General features: G+C 36.1%; 1 protein-coding gene and 1 long non-coding RNA gene across 12 annotated transcripts; one reads left to right on the top strand and one right to left on the bottom strand.

The window, feature by feature from the left end:
* The first annotated feature begins 4,103 nt into the window (after positions 1–4,103).
* LOC136201902 (GDSL esterase/lipase At1g29670-like) lies at positions 4,104–12,050 on the top strand. Its single transcript, XM_065992277.1, has 6 exons — positions 4,104–4,374; positions 4,506–4,633; positions 4,847–4,963; positions 10,650–10,773; positions 10,852–11,103; positions 11,232–12,050. The coding sequence occupies exons 1-6, from the start codon at positions 4,104–4,106 to the stop codon at positions 11,462–11,464; spliced, it is 1,125 nt and encodes a 374-aa protein (XP_065848349.1). The 3' UTR covers positions 11,465–12,050.
* Positions 12,051–12,180: 130 nt separating this feature from the next.
* On the bottom strand, positions 12,181–20,980 carry LOC136202671 (uncharacterized). 11 transcript variants are annotated; one of them, XR_010674522.1, is made up of 10 exons: positions 20,700–20,980; positions 19,275–19,495; positions 18,803–19,018; positions 18,684–18,712; positions 18,428–18,596; positions 18,026–18,119; positions 17,845–17,914; positions 17,556–17,716; positions 16,869–16,926; positions 12,181–16,477 (listed from the first exon to the last, which is right to left on the bottom strand). It is a non-coding gene; the product is annotated as an uncharacterized lncRNA (long non-coding RNA). The 11 variants fall into 11 exon arrangements; XR_010674523.1 differs by lacking the exon at positions 19,275–19,495 and having other exon boundaries at positions 17,845–17,949; XR_010674518.1 differs by lacking the exon at positions 19,275–19,495.
* Positions 20,981–22,118: the final 1,138 nt, after the last annotated feature.

Genomic DNA, 22,118 nt, shown 5'->3' with positions numbered 1-22,118 from the left:
CATAAGTAGTGCGTTATGAATATGAAATATCCTAACTAACTATGTAACAACTTTATTTTCTGTTGTTGTATTAAAAAGATAACATCTAACAAAAAATCGAAGCCTCGTAAATCTCGCGATAAAGTAAAAAAAATACATGTCATAAAGAAAATAAACTAGTAAGCAAATAAAAAAACACTTAGGCCATGTTTGTTTGGGGAAAAATATTCTGCAGGAAAATATTTTTGCAATTTTCCAGTGTTTGTTTGGGCAGAAAAATAAGTCAAAGGAAAATGAGTGGTAAGTCAATGGAAAAGGAATGAAGAAATAAAGGAAAATGTTTTACATTTTCCCCAAAACATACGCGTTTAGAGAAAAATGGGGAAACGTTAAAAAATGTAAAAATATGAAAAATATGAAACACGAAAAACATGAATATGAAGTTGAGACATGTGACGTACCTCCCTTCCCATCCGGATGTACGTCGATACGACAAATTTTCCAAGCCGACCGCTCTATCTAGAGCTATGTAGCGCTAGTTTTTAGAAAATAGAGCCACACGATGAAAAATAGAGTCGCGGAGTCCGCATTTTTTTGAGAAAATGTAAATGCATTTTCAAGGTGAATTAAAGGGAGAGATTTTTGTTTTTTGAAAAATAAATCAAAATGACGCCGAACCCTTCAACTCTGGTCTAAAAAAGAGACGAGTATGAGGAAATAGTGTTCCAGAACTTCTCGAAAAAATCTAGAAAATTTTGAAAAAAGTCTATGAAAAAACTTCGAAACGAAAAAAATGCACATCTTATCGAAATAACTTTGACTTAGATTGAAATGATCTTCGGGATGTGTTTTGAGTATAAAAATTCATCGGGCACTTGAATTTTGACTTAATCGATCAATCGCTAGGGCGTAATTAACACATCATAGAAATGAACGAAAATCTGTGCTTACAGGTTATCCCTATCTCGACCTAGTTCACATACATATGGAGCCTAAATAGGAATCCGTTTTGAGTTCGGTTGAGCGACAATTAGCACACTAAGATATGGAAGAAGCAACAATACATGAGACATGGGGTCGTGGGTCGATATTTCTCTCATCTTATGCTTTTGAATGATATAGGGTTCATCGGACCGTTTGGAATCACCCCTTATCAAGGTGGTTAAAAGATTATTCTACTTTTGTCCATCTATCAACCTTCATTTGTAGGATGGTGATTGCATCCTAACATGTAAATGGCTTATCATCTTATTTTTCTTAGTTTCCTATTACAAGTCTTATTCTACTCATATTATGGATGGATATTGATCTCTAATGCTATTTAGAAAACTCTGAATCAAAAGCAGTATTGCTAAACTGAAACAAAGAAGTGGATATTAATGATGGTATAACTATTTATATGATGTGCATTTTGTTGAAACACAATTTCCAAAGAGTTTTTGGTTATGAAAAAAATAACTAATAAGGAATTGCATCCCCAGGATATTTAATTTCAGAATTAAATTAAGTTGTTTTATGATAATGTGTTTGTTAAGTGTTTATTCTAACTTAAGCATAAAATCAAAGACAACTTAAAAAGCCTAAAATCAATTAAAGGTCCAAGCCTTAAGTTTGGCCCAGAACCTAGAAGCCAGAACTGGAACTAAAAAGTGTGACAACCTGTCCACTCAAGTTGTTCCAAAAGAAGCAAAAAGATAGAAGACCCTGTCACACGAACGTCTCTCTAACAACCAACTAAGGAAAGATTCAGATTGCAAGTCTGCAATACCAGAAGTCAGAAGACGATCATTGACGCGCAACTCAATAATCGATAGAAGTATGATTTCGTAAACGGAAACTTTTCTTATGTGGATAAATTGGCACAGTGGAAAAAAGCACATGAGAAGACAGAAGATGTTTCCCTCCAAACGGCTCTTTTGAAATTCAAACGGTCTTCTCCAAATGCTGCACTATAAAAGCCAACTCCAAAGTTCATTTTCACAGTTGGTCTTCACACGAAAAAGAGATAAAACTTTAAGTGAAAAATTAGAGAAAATTTCTATAACATTCATTTTCATATTTGTATAATTCAGTAGAGAGAGAAGTTCAATTGATTTCTATATCAGCACCATTTTCTATCGTAAATCAGAAGCTTTGTTATTTCTTCGGTTATAAGCAAGTAACAAGAGAGTGGATAGTAAAGTGTTGTTGTAAAGGAAGATACTTTACTTAAGCTCTGTGTATTGTAAAGGTTTGTGCTCTACCCATGAAGGAGTTCATTAGTGGATTAAAAGCCCAGAAAAGGAATTCTGATGACTAGACATATGGAGAAGGTTGAACCAGTATAAATCTGCTGAGTAACTTATTTCCTAATTTTGCCTTTACTTACTTCTGAACATTGCTTGCAAATTAGGGGTTTAATGGTATCGTATCAACATAACATCATATTAGCGTACAAATCTATATTTATAAAACAAATTCATAAGCATATATTTAAATGTGAACCTATTAAATTTTGAAAAGGAAATTTCAATAAAGAAAATTAAATACCAATGTACATGTTCTGTATGAAATGATTATCAAATTTGAAAGGTGCCTTTGATATACTTCAAGTTCTCATATGGATTCTAATTAGATCTGCACAATGTTCATATAAACAAGTTAGCCCAATTTATTAGTCTTTGGCATCAGTAAATTGTATTAACCATCGTTAATAATTGGAGTCAGTTATTTGAAAGAACTAACCCTAATGACCTTTAGCATCGGTTGATTAGATAAACCGTCGCTAATCAAACTAAAGGACATTTTCCACTAGTGTCGCCAACTTCGATTTGGGGCATACTTGAACCAACACATGGATCATACAGAGTGAAGCCAAAGTGAATGCTAATCAGATTTTCAATAATAAGCTCAAGCCTCTTGTTGATCAATTCAATGGAAACACACCTGATGCCAAATTCATCTACATTAATGTTTCACAATTACACAATTATTACTATTACTTAGATCTGTTCATAAGTCGAGTCAGATCTAAATAGTCTTGTTAAGTAAGTATCATGTCCAACTCACATTATATTCACATTGAGTTCAAACAGAAGTAGACCATGCTAAAGGAACTAGTTTTCAAATCTAACCTAGCCCACCTTGTGCAACTACTATATTTGTATTTAAAAACTAACTAAAATTAAAACTAAATTGTGATTATGAACAATAAATATGTAGCAAACTATAATTTAAATACTTAACCCATTCAGCAAAAACTCAAAGAATATAATTTTAAATGATAATAATAAAATATTTAAAAAATAATAAAAACTATGAATCTAAGTAAGAAAAAATTATAAATAATACAAAGGCTAGCCGCACTAGACGGGACTTGGACTTTAGGACAAATCCTAAGACAAATGTAGTGATCGAAAAGTGATGCCTACCCATTTATCAAGGTGGCTAAAGGATGATTCTAATCTTTTCCATACATCCATATTCATATATAAGACGATGGTATTCTTATTAGTTGTTAGTTCCAAGTAGGAAATCTACTTGGAACTAATATAGCACCTTATAATTTCTCCAATGTGTGAAGAATTGGGCATTTCTGCCCTAACATAGGCAATATCGTTTGACATTGGTTGGGACAGAAGAATTTTAAACCCAACCAGTAAGGGTCCAGTTTATTTTAAGCCCAATCTAAAAGAGTATATCTACACTTCTAAAAAAAACATTAGAAGCAAATTTCTACCTTATTCTTTTATTTTATATATTTTTTGTGATTCATATTAGATTGGTTCAATTTAAAATAACTACAATAAAAAAAATAACAGTAGAAAGTTCTTAGACATTCAATTATCTATGGTGTTCATTGATTTTTTTTTTCTTAATTTCAAGATTGTTTTTTACATGCTGTAAAAGTGAAAAAAGATTTTCCAAAAATAGTTTTTTTTTTGTAAAAGTTTATTTGTTATTAATAACAACTAATTCAATTACATGCTGTATTTTTTAAAACCACAAGATTAAACATCTACTTATTACTATTCTTACAAGTAATGTATTAATATAAATATAAGAATTTTGATGCTTCTTTTTACTATCACAAGGTTTACTTTCCATCTTGACCCACATTATTATATAAACTAGTGCACGGAAGGATGTCTCAGCAATTAAGACAGTGTTGGTTTGCATATATTGTATTAGTTCTCAACATGCAAGACTTAATTGTCTATGGAAAAACAAAACGACAACCACAAAATCAACATGAACAATTTCCTTGCTATTTTATTTTTGGAGATTCATTTTCTGCTAATGGAAATGATAATGGTCTTGATACTTTTAAATCTAATTACTTGCCATATGGAATTGATTTTCTTGATGGCCCTACAGGAAGATTCAGTAATGGAAAAATCATGGTTGATATAATAGGTTTGATATTTTTTCCTTTCAGCCTCTTTTAATTAATTAATTAATTTTAAATTTTAACCAATTAGATAGCTAAAACTTAATTAGTTCATGGTCGAATTCTTAATATTTTCATTTTAAATTTTTCATAACAGCTGAAAAAATTGGGATGAAGGATTACATTCGCCCTTATAGAACAGTTGGAACTAACCGACAAATGCTAAAAGGCGTGAATTATGCATCTTCTGGTGCAATACTGCAGTTGGAAATTGCAGGAAGCAAGGTAAATTTAGTGATTGATATTTGTTAAGGATCTAATATTGATTAATTAATAACTGAGGTTTTAGAGGATCTTTTAAATTGAATAAGAAAATTACAAAATTATACTTCACTGATACTATTATTTATAAAATGAAAAATTCCTTTTGTAAAAGTATTTGTTATTCTATGTAAATTAAAGTTATTTGGATAATGATGATATTAATGGGCAATGCAGGTAAATTCTATAAGTTTAGGCCAACAACTAAAATACCACAAGAAAATAGTTCGCCGCATAAGCAACATTCTTGGAAGTAAAAACATGACTAAACAATATCTACATAGATGTTTATTGATGCGGACATCCTAACTGGGATCAACAATCACACGCGCCTTGTCGGATCTCCTCTCAGCGTTCCCACCGAGGTTGTATCTAGGAGGGCGGATCCCCTTAACACGCGAGCGGGGCGGATCTAGGCGTACGCCATGAGGCGTACCAACAACTACACTGGGCGGATCTCAAGTTTACTTCCTGCCGAAGGAATTCACCAACAACCTCTGACGCTCCGTACCTGCACCTCTGTACCTGTTGTCTGGGCGCATTACCTATCTTACCCTCTTATTTCTAACTGTATTGTAACCCTAGTAAGGGTAGTCCCTGTCCTTTGCTTATCTTTTAGAGGTTGTATTTAAACCCTCATTTTGTAAGGATATGGCAACTTTTTATCAATCAACTATCATTTCTCTTTGAGATTAAGGTTTTATACCTTTGTTTATTGTGATTCACTCCTTCTAGTCTAGCTAGAGAAGAAGATCTTTGTTGGTTTACGATTAAAACCTCCATTTATCTCTTTCAATCTGTATCAGTTGGTATCAGAGCCAATCGTTTCCTGACCCGAAACTTCTTTTGGCAATGGTTCAACCCCAACAACCGTAAGATTCCATGGAAACCAGTGACCGAAGATATGAGGAGCTGAGAGAGCACCTCGCGGAACAAATCCAGGCCAGCCTTGAGCGGCAGAAACAAAACGACCAACGATTCCAGGAGCTAACCGCTTCCCTGGAAAACCTCAGATTGGAGATCCGTGCAGTGGTCAGACCAGCCGCCGGGGAGTCCGACCAGAGGAGGGAAGGAGTCCTTGAACCACGACCCCCAAAGGCAACCCACGCCACCTCGACTGCCATTGACAAATGTCTAACTTCCACAAATGGGTCCTAGGGATCCTGAGGTAAGAAGACCCAACTTTGTCCTTGTGCATAACGCTGATAGCGATAGTGATGATTTTGAGGATCTTGGGAATAATGGTGCCTTTAGAAATATGAGGGATGTTGGTCCGATTGATAACAGGCGTGTGGGTATGGCTAGGGCAGAACCAGACCTAGGAAACTTTGATAGAGATGACGCCTTTAAGCTAAAAATAGATTTACCATCTTTTGGTGGCGAGCTGGATATAGAGGGATTCTTAGATTGGTTATCGGAAGTTGAACGTTTCTTTGAGTATGCTGGGATTCCTGATGAGAGGAAAGTAAGGCTGGTGGCGTATCGCCTGAAGGGTGGCGAATCAGTTTGGTGGGATCAGATGAGGGAAGAAAGAAGAAGAGGGGGCAGAGATCCGATTAGATCTTGGCTACGGATGAAGGCGATGCTGAGGGAGCGGTTCTTACCGCCGGACTACGAACAGTATATCTACAGCTCCTACAGAGGATGCTCTCAAGGGACCCGAAGTGTCCATGAGTATACTTCTGAGTTCTTAAGGCTTTCGGCGAGAGCCAACCTGTCTGAAACTGAAAGCCAAAAGACCTCTAGGTATCTAGAAGGGTTGAGATACAATATCCAGGATCGTATTGGCACACAGATGGTGGTTAGAGTACAAGATGCTAGGAATTTAGCCCTCAAGGCTGAGTCCCAACTGACCGGGAGATCCAGGAGATCCGCCACTACTGAGTATACGCCTGGAGGAAGAGATAACGTGAAGTCTTACGACAAAGGCAAGCAGGTGGCGAGTGCCAGTGGGGCCAAGGTTAACAGTGTGGGAAAGGGATCCGTTGGAGATACTAGACCATACAAAGAAGCACCTATACCACCCAAGAGCAACAATCCGTATGCAAGGCCAGCACCTTTCAAATGTTTTCGGTGCAATGAGCCAGGACATAGATCCAATGAGTGTCCTAGAAGGAAGAGCGCCAACATGGTGGAGAGGTATGAAGATGACTATGACGAAGAGGATGAAGTATTTTGTGAACCCTTGGGAGAAGATGATGAGGTGGCGGGTGAAGAGAGGTACGCCATCCATGTGGTACGGCGTTTGTTAGTCTCTAGCCGGATAGAGGGCGATCAAAGGCACCGACTATTCAGAACCCGCTGTCTTGTGAAGGGCGTGCGATGTAATGTGATAATAGATAGTGGGAGCCAAGAGAACATTGTGAGTAGCAGCGCCGTTCAGAAGTTCGGGTTGTTGGTAGAGGCGCACCCTGATCCCTACAGGGTGGGATGGATCAAGAACGTTGGCGAGTTGAGGGTGACCCAGAGATGCAAGGTACCGATTGAGATTGGTAACTATCATGATGAAGTCTGTTGTGATGTGGTCGATATGGACGCATGCCACCTATTGTTGGGCCGACCCTGGCAGTTTGATAACAACGCCACCCACGCCGGAAGAGAGAACACTTACAGATTTGTGAAGAATGGGGTGAAGTTTGTCCTTACACCAATGGTGAGAGAGCCAAAGGCCGATGAGAAGTCTACCTTGGTAGTCTGTCCTACACATAAATCGTTTGTCAGCGAATGTGAAGAGAGCCAAATGGTATACGTGGTAATGGTTAAGGCGAATCACGAATCCGCCCAAAGGGACGAAAGGGAAATGCCGAGTGAAGTGACCCGCCTACTTGGCGAGTATCAAGATCTGTTCCCCGACGAACTGCCGAGTGGGTTACCACCTTTGAGGGACATCCAACATCATATCGATCTTGTGCCCGGGGCTAGTTTACCAAGCCTCCCACATTATCGAATGAGCCCAAAGGAGAATGATGTCATGAGACAAAAAGTGGAGGAACTCATCGAGATGGGATACGTTAGGGAGAGTATGAGTCCTTGCGCTGTTCCAGCTTTACTTACACCGAAGAAGGATGGGTCTTGGCGGATGTGTGTTGACAGTAGGGCTATTAATAAGATCACCATCAAGTATAAGTTCCCGATTCCAAGGTTGGATGACATGTTGGACCAACTTGGCGGATCTCGAGTCTTCTCCAAGATTGATCTCAGGAGTGGGTATCATCAGATACGAATCCGATCTAGGGATGAGTGGAAGACTGCCTTCAAGACAAGAGACGGATTATATGAATGGTTAGTTATTCCCTTTGGGATGACCAACGCCCCTAGTACTTTTATGAGACTGATGAATCAGGTGCTTCGCCCAGTAATTGAGAAGTTCGTAGTTGTGTATTTCGACGATATTTTGATCCACAGCCAGACCTTGGCGGAACATGAAGAGCACTTGCAGACCGTGTTTGACCTGTTAAGGAAACACCAATTATACGCCAACACCAAGAAGTGTGACTTTGTCATGGAGAGCTTAGTTTTCCTTGGATTCGTGGTTAGTGGGAATGGAATCCAAGTTGATGGGGAGAAGGTAAGAGCCATCCGAGAATGGCCTACCCCGAGGAACGTGGGGGATATCAGGAGTTTTCATGGGCTAGCAACGTTCTATCGCCGATTCATTAAGAACTTCAGTTCCATAGTGGCCCCGTTAACAGAATGTTTGAAGAAAGGAAAGGGGTTCGAGTGGGCGGACGCCCAAGAAGAGAGCTTCGCCTTGATCAAGGAAAGGCTGAGTACAGCGCCAGTGCTGGCGTATCCCGATTTTGACAAATTGTTTGAAGTTGAGTGTGATGCCAGTGGAATTGGGATTGGTGGTGTCTTGATGCAAGAAAAGAGGCCCATTGCCTACTTTAGTGAGAAGCTCTGTGAGGCACGGCAAAGGTGGGCAACGTATGATCAAGAGTTTTATGCTGTAGTGAGGGCATTGAAAGTATGGGAACATTACTTGGTGGGAAAAGAGTTCATCCTCTACACTGACCATTAAGCTCTCAAATACCTGGGAAGTCAGAAGCAACTTCGAAGCGCCATGCACGCCCGGTGGTCTGCCTTCATAGATAAGTTCCCCTATAAGCTTATCCATAAGGCGGGAAAACAGAACATAGTGGCGGACGCTTTGAGTCGGAGGATTGCACTAATAAAAATAGTCAACCTGGAGACCGATTGTTTCGAACACATCAGAGGAGAGTACCTGGCGGATCCTGACTTTGGAAGTATCTGGGAGAAGTGTCAGCGCCAACCTGGGGATGGGGCGTATCACTTAATGGATGAGTATCTAATGAGGGGCAACCAACTTTGTTTACCCTGCACTTCTATCCGCGAGAAGGTGGTCCGAGATCTACATGGCGGATCCCTGGGGGGGCATTTTGGGCGAGACAAGACATATGCAGCAGTGAGTTCCCGTTATTTCTGGCCCAAAATGAGAAGAGATGTGGCGTACCTGGTAGAACGATGCTATATCTGCCAGACCGCCAAGGGACACGCTACAAATGCTGGCTTACAGCTGCCCTTGCCTGTACCAGAAACCATATGGGAGGATCTGTCCATGGATTTTGTCCTAGGGTTACCCAGAACTCAGAGAGGCATGGATTCCATCTTTGTGGTTGTTGACCGGTTTTCGAAAATGGCACACTTCATACCATGTCGTAAGACTAGCGACGCCTCAGCGACTGCCAAGCTATTCTTCAAAGAGGTTGTCAGATTACATGGTGTACCAAAGAGCATTGTCTCAGACCGTGACACAAAGTTCTTGAGTCACTTCTGGCGGACCTTGTGGGCTCTTTTTGATACTTCTCTGAAGTTTAGTACCACCGCCCACCCTCAGACAGACGGACAGACAGAAGTGGTCAATCGGACTCTGGGAAACTTACTGCGCAGCAAATGTAAGGATAAGCCCAGGATGTGGGACGTGGTTTTAGCACAAGCTGAGTTCGCCTACAATGGATCTGTACACTCGGGAACTGGGAAGTCACCCTTTGAGGTGGTATACACTAAGACCCCGAATCACGTCCTTGATATAGCCCATCTTCCCAAAAGAAACGTGACTGCAAACCAGCTAGCCAAAGACTATATCCAGATGCACCAAGAGGTGAAGGAGACTCTTGAGGAGAGAAACCAGAAACTAAAGGCTAAGGCGGATGAGCACCGTAGGGACCTACAGTTCGAAGTGGGAGATGAGGTTATGGTTCACTTGGGAAAAGAGAGGCTCGCCAACGCCACAAGCAGCAAGCTTCGACCGAGAAAGTACGGGCCATATAAGATCACCAAGAAGGTCAATGCCAATGCCTATCACATAGCTTTGCCAAACTGGCTTGGTAAAGTCTCACCGGCGTTCAATGTTCGTGACCTTAGCCCGTGGAAGTCAGATGGCCCTTTGGAGAACAACACAGACCAGCCAGTACCGAATTCTTTTAAAGAAGGAGAGAATGATGCGGACATCCTAACTGGGATCAACAATCACACGCGCCTTGGCTGATCTCCTCTCAGCGTTCCCACCGAGGTTGTATCTAGGAGGGTGGATCCCCTTAACACGCGAGCGGGGCGGATCTAGGCGTACGCCATGAGGCGTACCAACAACTACACTGGGCGGATCTCAAGTTTACTTCCTGCCGAAGGAATTCACCAACAACCTCTGACGCTCCGTACCTGCACCTCTGTACCTGTTGTCTGGGCGCATTACCTATCTTACCCTCTTCTTTCTAACTGTATTGTAACCCTAGTAAGGGTAGTCCCTGTCCTTTACTTATCTTTTAGAGGTTGTATTTAAACCCTCATTTTGTAAGGATATGGCAACTTTTTATCAATCAACTATCATTTCTCTTTGAGATTAAGGTTTTATACCTTTGTTTATTGGGATTCACTCCTTCTAGTCTAGCTAGAGAAGAAGATCTTTGTTGGTTTACGATTAAAACCTCCATTTATCGCTTTCAATCTGTATCATTTATACTCAGTTGAAATTGGCTGTAATGATGTCTTCAACAATTATATTCCTAATAATGATGGCTCAGACCCAACTCCAAGACAATCACCTGATCGATTTGCACAGTACCTTGTTGATCATTTCTTTTTCACTCACTTACTTGTAAGTAATAAATTCATTGATTATTATTTAGTTACCCATTATAGGTTATCTTTTCTTAATTATTTATATAATTTACATAATTTGCACAATTTTGGAGCAAAGAAAGTTGTGGTGTTTGGACTTCCTTCTTTAGGTTGCAGTCCTGCTGCTATTAGAATGTATGGCAATGGAAGTAATCAAGATGAGCATAAGTGTATATCTGTAATTAACAAAGATATTCAACTATATAATAGCAAGCTCCGAACCATGGTTTTTAATCTTAACAATTACACAAAAAATGCACAATTCACCTATATCGAAACTTCTCAAGCTTATCAAGGTATATATTCTTACTTTTCTGAGAAATTCTACAATACTCCTAGAATGATACATGGAATCAATAAATTGAAATATGTTTGCTGATCATTTCCATTAGTGAAGTATTTATTTATACATATCCATATGCAGGTTTCAAGAACATTGGAAAAGCATGTTGTGAAACAGACTTGGATGGGATGTGTTATAGTATGGGAAAGAGTTGCAATAATAGAAAGGATTACTTTTACTGGGATGGGTATCGTCCGACTGAGGCTGCTAATATAATTTTGGCCAATATTGCATACAATGCTTCTGTTCCATCTCATGCTTATCCTTTTAATATCCACCACCTGATTTCTAACACAACTTCCCATAAAAGTTGATCTATTTATGGAACCCTCAACTCATCCTTGTGTGCAATAGTTATCAGTTTAATCAATTGTAAAAGTTAGTTGAGTTGAAGTTAAACAATGATATTAATTAAGCTTTTTATATTTATAGTGTATTCTGTTTATTATGTCGTAAGTAGTGCGTTATGAATATAAAATATCCTAACTAATTATGTAACAACTTTATTTTCTGTTATTCTATTAAAACGATAACATCTAACAAAAAAATCGAAGCCTCGTAAATCTCGCGATAAAGTAAAATAATACATGTCATAAAGAAAATAAACTAGTAAGCAAATAAAAAAACACTTAACCTTTTTAATAACTGCAGTAAAAGAAAATTCTACATCTAATTATTTTCTTTCACTTTTCTTCCTTGTTTTTTACTTCAGTGCACATCAATATATATATTTCTTATGGAGAAATTTGGGTGCTGGCTTGTAATTTTGTGAGAAACTTTTCAAAACATCCTTTTATCTCCCTTTGTATGTATTTGGGTCCAAATTGTTTTGAACCGTTGAACCAAACTAGGATTACTGTAGACATATTTTCGAACTAAAAAAATAACTTGCTTACAAATTCTTAAGATCAATGGTACATGCCAATAATGGGTTAATATATAAAATATCCTAACTAATTATGTAACAACTTTATTTTCTGTTATTCTATTAAAACGATAACATCTAACAAAAAAATCGAAGCCTCGTAAATCTCGCGATAAAGTAAAATAATACATGTCATAAAGAAAATAAACTAGTAAGCAAATAAAAAAACACTTAACCTTTTTAATAACTGCAGTAAAAGAAAATTCTACATCTAATTATTTTCTTTCACTTTTCTTCCTTGTTTTTTACTTCAGTGCACATCAATATATATATTTCTTATGGAGAAATTTGGGTGCTGGCTTGTAATTTTGTGAGAAACTTTTCAAAACATCCTTTTATCTCCCTTTGTATGTATTTGGGTCCAAATTGTTTTGAACCGTTGAACCAAACTAGGATTACTGTAGACATATTTTCGAACTAAAAAAATAACTTGCTTACAAATTCTTAAGATCAATGGTACATGCCAATAATGGGTTAATATATAAACTGATTCAGAGTATAAATCAAAGAAAATGATAAAATCTCAAACTTGGTTAACTAACAGATAAAAAAACAAGATTATTATATTAAAGAAGTTAAAACGACTAATCCTAATTCCCTTCATCATTTTAATGCACACGTAAAAATGTGTGATCTGGAAAATCATTTTATGCAAATTTTAGAGTTACAAACCAATCATATGAATCCACACATTGAAAAAAAATTGGAGCAAAGGTTAAACGTTAATGTTATTTAAAAAAATTGCTCCATAGGTTTAAAAGCTCGTAGATTTAAGCTAAAGTGTACCGAGCTATGCATATTATCATTCAACTCAACTGTCTTAGAAAAATGAATTACTTAACCTGAAAATTAAAAAATCAACTACTAATAAATCTAGTAGCCATTAAAAAAAAGCATTCCATCTTCATATAAAGCTTCATTTGGGGGTTTTGATCTTCAAGCCTACCTTCGTTTAAAAATCTTTCATTGAACCTTGTGAGCAAAGAGGAAGTAGATAGATTATTTCTATCAAGACTAGGGATGCCAACGGGTACTATATTCGTGGGTATCTGGCACTACCCGACCCTAATGGGACTACTCGTACCCTGTATAAAAGGGTATGAGACGGGTATGGGATCAAAACCATTACCCGTTAGGGTAATGGGACGGATATGGGGATATCCCTAGGGTACCTGTTATCCGTCATAATTTTTTTATATATTAATAAATATCATTGTTTTTTAGATGTAAGACGTGAGATTTGAACCCTAATATTTTGTTTTTCAACCATTGAGTGGTACTACTAAACTACTTTATTCTTATTAATTAAAGTTCAATTTGTTCAATTTTTAGATAGATGATTTATTAAATTCATACTTTGTTAAATTTGTAATATTTTTTGTTTTATTTATTGATTCTTAACGGGTAAGGGTACATGCGGGTATCCGCAAATTAAATGAGACGGGCATGAGATGCAAAAAGTATACCTGTTAGGATAATGAGACGGATACGAGTAATTAAAAAATAAGAGTTTGGGATTGACATTACCTACGGGTACGCTATTCGTTGTCATCCCTACTCAAGACATCCAACTGAAGTATATTTACCAATGTTAGAAAAATCGGGTATAAAGGCAAGACAAGACAAAGCAGGAAAAGATAAGGCAAGTGAAATTTGGCAGGAAAAAAATCAGATCCCAGGCACCAATTAGATCCAGATAGGAAAAAATTAGATCATGAGAGGCTTAAACTAGAAAAGTTATGCATAATTAAACCAAGGTAGGCAAAATCAGACATGGACAAAATGAGGGAAGTTAAGGAGTCAAATCAAACATACCACAACATAAGATTTAAACTCGTGACTAATCGACTGTTAGACTCTAAAGCGATGTAAGTAAAGGTTTATCCTAACTTTCGCATGCATTCAAAATGTTTTTAAAATGCATGGATAGGGATGGCGACGGGTAGGGTACTTACAGGTAGGGGTGAGCAAAACAACCGGTAACCGATAACCGAACCAAAATTTTAGTTTGGTTCGGTTATTTTAACATTCTGGTTCGGTTCGGTTTTAATTTTGACTTAGTTTGGTAATCGGTTATCGGTTCGGTTACTGAAAAAATATATCGGTGTAACCGATAACCGAACCGAACTTATTATATAAATATAAAAAATATAATTTTATTTTTACATATATAAATAACTTATAAAATATAAAATCCAACCCCTAAAAAATATACTTTTATCTTTATATATATGAATTTTGGTTCATTAGTCTTTAATTTCTTCAATTGTAACTTTTATATAAGAGCATTATTTGAAAACTAATTAAATAAAAACATGCAAAAATTAAACATTATGAGTTTTCGGTTATTCGGTCGGTAACCGAACCGAACCAAAAATTTTCGGTTAAATAAAATTCGGTTACCAATCTTATTCGGTTTGGTTTGGTTATGAAAATATCACAAAATTCGGTTCGGTTAACCAAAAGTTCGGTTCGGTTAGTAACCGAACCGAACCGATGCTCACCCCTACTCACGGGTAATGTCATTCCCAAACCCTTACCCTTTTTATTTTTTAATTACCCGTACCCGTCCCATTATCCTAACAGGTATACTTTTTGCATCTTATACCCTTCCCATTTAATTCGCGGATATCCTTATCCGTTAAGAATCAATAAATAAAATAAAAAATATTACAAATTTAACAAACTATAAATTTTAGTAAATCATCTATCTAAAAATTGAACAAATTGAACCTTAATTAATAAGAATAAGTAGCTTAGTGGTATCACTCAATTAATGAAAAATAAAAGGATGGGGTTCAAATCTCACGTCATTCATTCAGACTTCTTGCACATAAAATTGTTGTTCTGTCATCTTTTGACAGATGAAGTGGCATATGCGTGCTATAGAAAAAAAATGCATGAATTCGTTTTATATGCCACTTCATTTATCAAATATGACATGTCAATAATTTTGTGCACTTCATCTTTCAAAAACGACAAATCAACGATTTTGTGCACAGGAAGTTTGAATAAGCCAACTATTGCTATGTGATAGGGTTTTAAAGCCAACTATAGATGTGTGATAGGTTCTTAAAGTCAACTATCACTACAAAAAAAAATGGATATTGGGGATGATTAAAATTGTCCCCGAAAATAAAGAAAATTGTCCCCTATTTCTTTAGGGGACAATTTTTTCCGTCCTCTGGTTTCGTCTCCTATGCGAGCGTACCCGATTCTATAGGGGACAAAAAAATTTAGTCGTCCCTAAACATAAGGACAAATATCGTTCCCATTTTAAGGGACGATTGTTGTCCCCATATAAAGGAGTCGAATTTTGTCCCTATTCTTAGGGGACGGTTTTTCTATCTCCAAAGAAGAGGACAATTATCGTCTCCATGCAAAGGGAACGACTGTAGTCCCTATTCTTAGAGGACGATTTTTTGTCTCTAAACAAAGGGTCAATTGTCGTCCCCATGTAAAGGGGACGACTTTTGTCCCTTCATTAGGGGACAATTATTTGTCCTCAAATAAAGAAACTAACAGTGATCAACCGAAAAAAAAAATATTTGGATTGAAGAGAGCACCAACACATAATATAGATAACATATTATAACATATTATAAGAAGCTAGTATGCCAATTAGTGAGGTAAGTGACACAAATACAACACAAAAAAAACACTCAAATCTAACATAACTAAAAAATCAAGTATAGCAGTGAAATCCTGGTACAAAAAATATTTATAACCACAAATAAATCACAACCATTAGTGTATATAGCCATTAGAAACTACAAGTAATGGAATTTTCTCTAGAACGTTCAAGCCTTGAAAAATCGGAACCTAGATGATTAGTGCAAATTTTGTTCACGACTAAATGCAAAGCCTAAAGAAACAAACTGTTGTATCCTTGAACCTAACAAGTCACTGGAAAATAAACCTAAACCATTACCTTTATTTGTAAATCTCTATTAGATTCAAGGAAAACATGTTCCTGTACTCGTAGAAGAGTCAATTAGTCTTGGAAAAACATTCAACCAATTTTTGGACTATTTAATTAATAAAGATTTCAATAAAATAAAAACAATGTAGAAGGATTAATTCCTTTTCTAATCTTACGGGCATCCAATGGTGTAGAACTACATGAAATTTTTTCACAAACTTCACAATAGCTAAAATCGTACGTCAGTTCACTATATAAACCACCTCACAAACTCACAAGCACCTATTACCAAAAAGACATAAGCACAGAACCTAACAATGCATATATGGTCAAATCTAAAGAGCTTGAAATTCAGCATGCGTGCACATACTTACCTTAAAGAACTGTTAACTTTCACAAGGAGATAACTTTGTAGAGCTCATAGCTATGAAAAGGATGTTATCTGATGAAGAATACTGTAGCTATGTGTGGTCTCCACAACTGAAAAACACCCGGCACTGACTCGTTATGGTAAAAGAAAACCCTTGGAATAAACAATAACCAATTCATGCAGCAGCAAATAAACATAATATCATGTCAACAAGCTATCTATCTATAGCAAGATGTAATGATGCTTCCCAATGAATCAGATACAACTTTATATTATAATAATTATAATTTGTGACAATTTAACAAATTAAACACGGAACCATTGTAAGATAGAAAAGACTAATTATGACATTAACAAAGAACATACTTTATACATATAAATTATATACATTCAAACTACAGTATGCTCTATATCACTTAGCTGCAAGAAAATGGAGTTCATATTTAGCAAACCATTGCGAAATTCTCATTAAAAATGGTTATATCATTTATATGAACTCACAATTGATAGTTGGGATAGCTCCTCTGGAATTTGACTGCTTAAGAGGTTGCTGAAGTGACTGAAATTGACATGCAAGCAGGTTATATGTCAAAAAAAGGTTAAGAATATCCACTTAAAGGAGTCCCACACTGCTCAAACTACCATATGACTTATGTATTAAACCTGAAAGTTCATTGTAATTTACTTGGATTCAATTAAACTTGACAATTTCAAAGATTATTAGGTAAAAAAATTGATACTCTATTTCCATTCAGAAGCTTGTCCATGCAAATGCATAATTAGTATTAGGTAAAAGGAATAGAAACTGCATAATCATTAAAAATCCCTTTCATGGATTCCAATAGATCATATGATAAAGGAGCAATTTCAAGGAGTTGGAAAAAAAAGATGCATGTCATTAGAGGAAGTATTAATAGTTTGAAAGACTCAAAATATAATACAATTATTGTGCAAATATCTAGCTAATTCATAAAAGAAGCAGAGCTAAGTGTGGTTTCTATAAAACATTAAGCTACAAAGAGAATACGTATATAGAGATTTATCAAGTACAAACACACAAGTTAGGTAAAATAAATTAAAACAAATACAGGTCGATTGAAGCGTAAAATTTAGTTCGATTACGGAACAATCGACAAAGGGTTTGCAATTAATTTCAGAAATTGAAAAAAAAAATATAAAGAAAACTACCTGTTCACTATAGTAATTTTCTTTGCCGTCATTGGACTGCCAACCAGGGATACGCCACTGAACCACCTTTCACCATTGACAGAGGAGAAGCTCGAAGTCTAGCCACTTTGTTGATGGAGGAGGTGGCCGTCGACGCCCAAAGGGCGCAGTCACCACAAAGACTGAAAGCAAGAGAAGAGAAATGATGCTCCATGATTATGGGCGGTGGTTTGTGGTGGCTCGAAAAGTTAGTGCAGAGTGGTGGTTGAAGAGAAACAAGAAAGAATAAGTGAGGAAATTATTATCTCACCAACATCAGACTCCAACTTTGCATCATTCTAGTCAGAAACAAGCTTCGTGATAAATTATTTTGTCCCATTCTAGTAGCAACAGAGATGAGAGCAATTTAGAAGGGCTGGAGCAAAACCAAAGAAAATATATAATATAATATAACCATGCATCTGCAATATCCACAATCCAACAAGCCATACCATGCAAGTGATGCATATTGAGCCTAGTTATACAGTATTCTGCACACCCACGGCCTCTAATTTCAGAACCTCCAAACAAACAGCAAAGAAAAACCTTAATGAAAATACAAAAAAGAAAATAAGAAAAAAACATTCTAACTGATGTCCACAATCGAAAAAATCAAAACTTACTCTCTTATTTATAAAATATTCCAGTAAACAATGATTCCTTTCAAAAAACATTTAGAGTCTCACAAATGATACAAATGTATGCTTCTTTGTTGGAAATTCCACTTACATGAAGAACTAATTAACTTCATCATAACCTTATCAGTAAAATTACTCAATGAGGCATTATAGAATAAGAAAGGTAAGAACAATTAGAAGAGGCTCATAAATGTATGAACAAATGCAATAACTTACATTACTTACTTCATCATGGCCATTTTATGACCACTAGATGGGAACTTTGCGAGCTCAAGCTCCACATTTTCATCCTCTTCATCATCATCATCATCTTCTTTGTTCTTGCGCTTGTTTCTAGCAGTGGCCAACATACGTGTAGAAGTGGAAGGGTCAATACAGTGGACATCTGCATTTTCAACATCATTATTATTATTATTTTCAATTCCTAAGAACGAAATACCTAAAAAAGAGCTTTTGGCAACTGTGATCTTACAAGCAATATCTGGCAGGCTTGGTCATTTCCTTTTCAAAGAAGATAAATAATACATTGTATCACCAATCAACATCAATCCATGAAAACAGATTAAGCATTGAATTCATACAAAGACATACCTTCACCTCAGATATTATATCATACAGTTGACTCCTTGACATTTTGGCAAAATGAAGCTTTAGGGGACCACTATCTAATACAGACTGACTATGTAAACTATTTTGATTTGACTGCTCTCTGGTCTGCGCACTACCTAAAGCTCCTGCCATGACCAATTGGCTGATGCTGAGCATACTCCCCAAGGACAGCTGGCCCCCCTACTTGCTTCAAAGATTCTGGGATGTGTAAATAAGGGATACATCATACTAAAATTATTTATGCGGAAAAAAAAACAATAGCTGAAAACAATATTGCACCAGTTTCCCGAATATACAATATACGTTATGTCATACAAGTATAGTTGAAATCCAAGTGGTATATCTCTAATTCATTGTTATCAAGAAACAAACACCAAGATTAATAAGGAAAAGTAAAGACAAAATTAAACGAAGTTCAAATCTACATCTATGATTATGGCATTCAGTAATTTACCATATTTGGTGCTGAGAATATCAAATCAAGCATATCTTTCACATTTTGATAGCTCCTCACAAGAGCTCTAATTCCAAACATTTCTCTACAGCAAGCATATGCTCCAAGATAACCCTTCAAAATTTCCCTTGACCAAAATGTTATAGGTATCAGCTGTAGGGATCAAATCCTTGGCTTTCATAGCTTCAATAGTATTATCTATTTCTGACAACTTTCCCTCCCTGAAATTTCCCAAAATCAAACTATCATCTCCATGAATCCCGTTTTCTAGCATTTCATTGTACAACGCATATGCCCTTTCAAGATTTCCATTCTCAACATAGCAATGAATCATTGCATGGTAGACAACACGATCAGGAGCCAGATTCACACATAACATTTCATTAAATAGTTTCTCTACAAGTTCGATCCCTTCCTTGCTACATCCACTGATCAGGGGAGCACATGTATGTATAGTAGGATTCATGCCCAAATTCTTCATAGTTTCATATAGCTCAAGATATTTCCTGAATTTCATATCCCGAGATTGATGAATTATATCTGCTGCAGAAATCTGGAGAAGACACTCTTCAGCTTCTGTCAACTTCCCCTTTTTCCAAAATCCATTACTTAGTAAATTGTAAGTTACCAGGGTTGGTTTTATTTCACTTCTTACCATTTATTAGTATTGGGTTAGTTCCTACTTCTACTTGTTCTTTCTTTTTCCACACAAACAAATAGAACCCTTTTCTGACTGAAAAGGTTCAAATTTGTCAAAGCTTTGAAAACAGAAATAGTTATTATCTATTAATTCAGTATCTTATTAAATTTCCACTACTTGTTGTTTATTGTAATTTCAGATGCCATTTTTTTAACCACTAGGTGTTCTGTATGGTTCCAACAGTGAGAAGCACGTTTAAGTCCGTACCACTTCTAGACTAATCCTCATTCTCACTGTGAAGACTCAAAAAATGTTTAAATGCTAGTCTAAGTGATAACTTCATACGAGAGTGGAGATTGAACCCTTCCATGACCTCTCTTAAGAAGTGACAGTGACCCAATCACTCAACACCAACCATACTTAGTTATTCATTTGTTACATTATAATAGAGACTTGTTGTTTATAAACTTCTCTCCTAATGAAATGAATTTTCCATATAAATATCCATTAAAATTTTCCTTCTTATCCATCTCAGACTTAAGACTTGATCAATGTAATCAATTTCATAACAGCTACAGAATGAATATCCCAAACCCTTAAAACCATATTTCGAGATTAAGCATACGAGAGACTGGTCCAAGATTAAATAATCGGAATTAACAGAGCGATAGAGAATGAATCAAAGAGGAAAAGCGCAAGACAAGTATAAACTGAAGAATTTACAATAGAACTAGAAGCTATTGTAAAATTGCAGAAAATAATATGGAATTGAGATAAGGACTTACAAGATTAAAACAATTGCGTAGCCGGGAATTTTTTTTTATGACTGACAGTTGCCGGAGACGACATTACGACCTAGGATAGAGAGACAAGAACTTGACTAGAGAGCGCTTCAGTGGTGAACGACGTAGACTGAAGGTGGTGACTGGTGAGTCTGAGGGTGAAGGAAGGGAGTCAAAGAATTGATCATTGCGATGCGATGCGATGCGATCCGATGAGAGGAGAGGAGAGGAGAGGAGAAAGGGAATTTCTGTTGAAGATCGTAACTAGTTGAACATTTTGGGAAATTTTGAGAAAATTTGGATTTGGGTTGTCCCTATATACTTTGATATTAAATAATGATTTTATAAAACTGTCCCAAATACTTAAAATTAGAAGTACGGGAGACAATAAATAATTTAGTCCCTAATAATATTTTTATCATAAGATTTCAAGACAATATATTTAATTGTCCCTAAATTTTGTACCTAATGCTCAATTTTTTTTGTAGTGTATATATGTGTGATAGATTTTTAAAACCAACTATAAATATATGATAAATTATTTTAAAAATTCAGAGTGCTAATTAATAAAACGTGACAAATTTAAAGGTATAAATATATAGGCTTAATACATCATTTGCCTCTTGAATTTGTCCAAAAAGCTTGATTGGTCCCCTGAACTTTTAAAGTGTCCCGATAGCTCCCTCAACTTGCATAAAATATTCAGTTAGTCCCCTGAACTTGCGCAAAATGTAATCAATTAATCATTCGGTTTCGAAAAGTAAGTTAAATACGGAAGATACTATATTGCACACGTCTTAAAAAAAAAGACCAAGATCGGAGGTATACGGTTTTAATATTAGCGAAGACAAGTTTTATAGTTCAATAAGTAATAACTTTATTTTTAATCTATTTTTGAATTATGTAATAACATTCTAAGATGCGTGGAATATATCGTCCGTGTTTAATTCTTTTTTGCAATCCAGTGATCAATTGATTACATTTTACGCAAGTTCAAGGAGCTAACTGAATATTTTATACAAACCGAGGGGGCTATTGAGACATTTTAAAAGTTTAGGTGGCCAATCAAATTTTTTGGACAAGTTCAGAAGACAAATAATGTATTAACCCAAATATATATTAACCCTAAATAATTTGATTAAAACAAATTAATAAAGGTATAAATATGTGTTTTTTTTATGTATTTATGGTTTTTGTAGATTCTGTAAGATTTAATTTCTTACCGTTATTTTTTATTGTAGTTATTGTGTTTTAATATAGTGAAGTTATAAGTATTTTTCATAAAAAAAAAATAATAAATTAAATTTTTGTTACCTTTTGTTCAAACTTCCAAACTTTAGTAACCGTATATAACAATTGCCACCGTTTCTCACACTTCATTTTTTTCGTATGTAAAATATGGTAAAAGGTTTAATATATCAC

The sequence above is a fragment of the Euphorbia lathyris genome, chromosome 8, assembly GCF_963576675.1.
Source record: "Euphorbia lathyris chromosome 8, ddEupLath1.1, whole genome shotgun sequence".
Lineage (NCBI taxonomy): Eukaryota > Viridiplantae > Streptophyta > Magnoliopsida > Malpighiales > Euphorbiaceae > Euphorbia > Euphorbia lathyris.
Note: the sequence above shows the minus strand (reverse complement) of the source record. Positions and strands in the feature narration are given on the sequence as shown.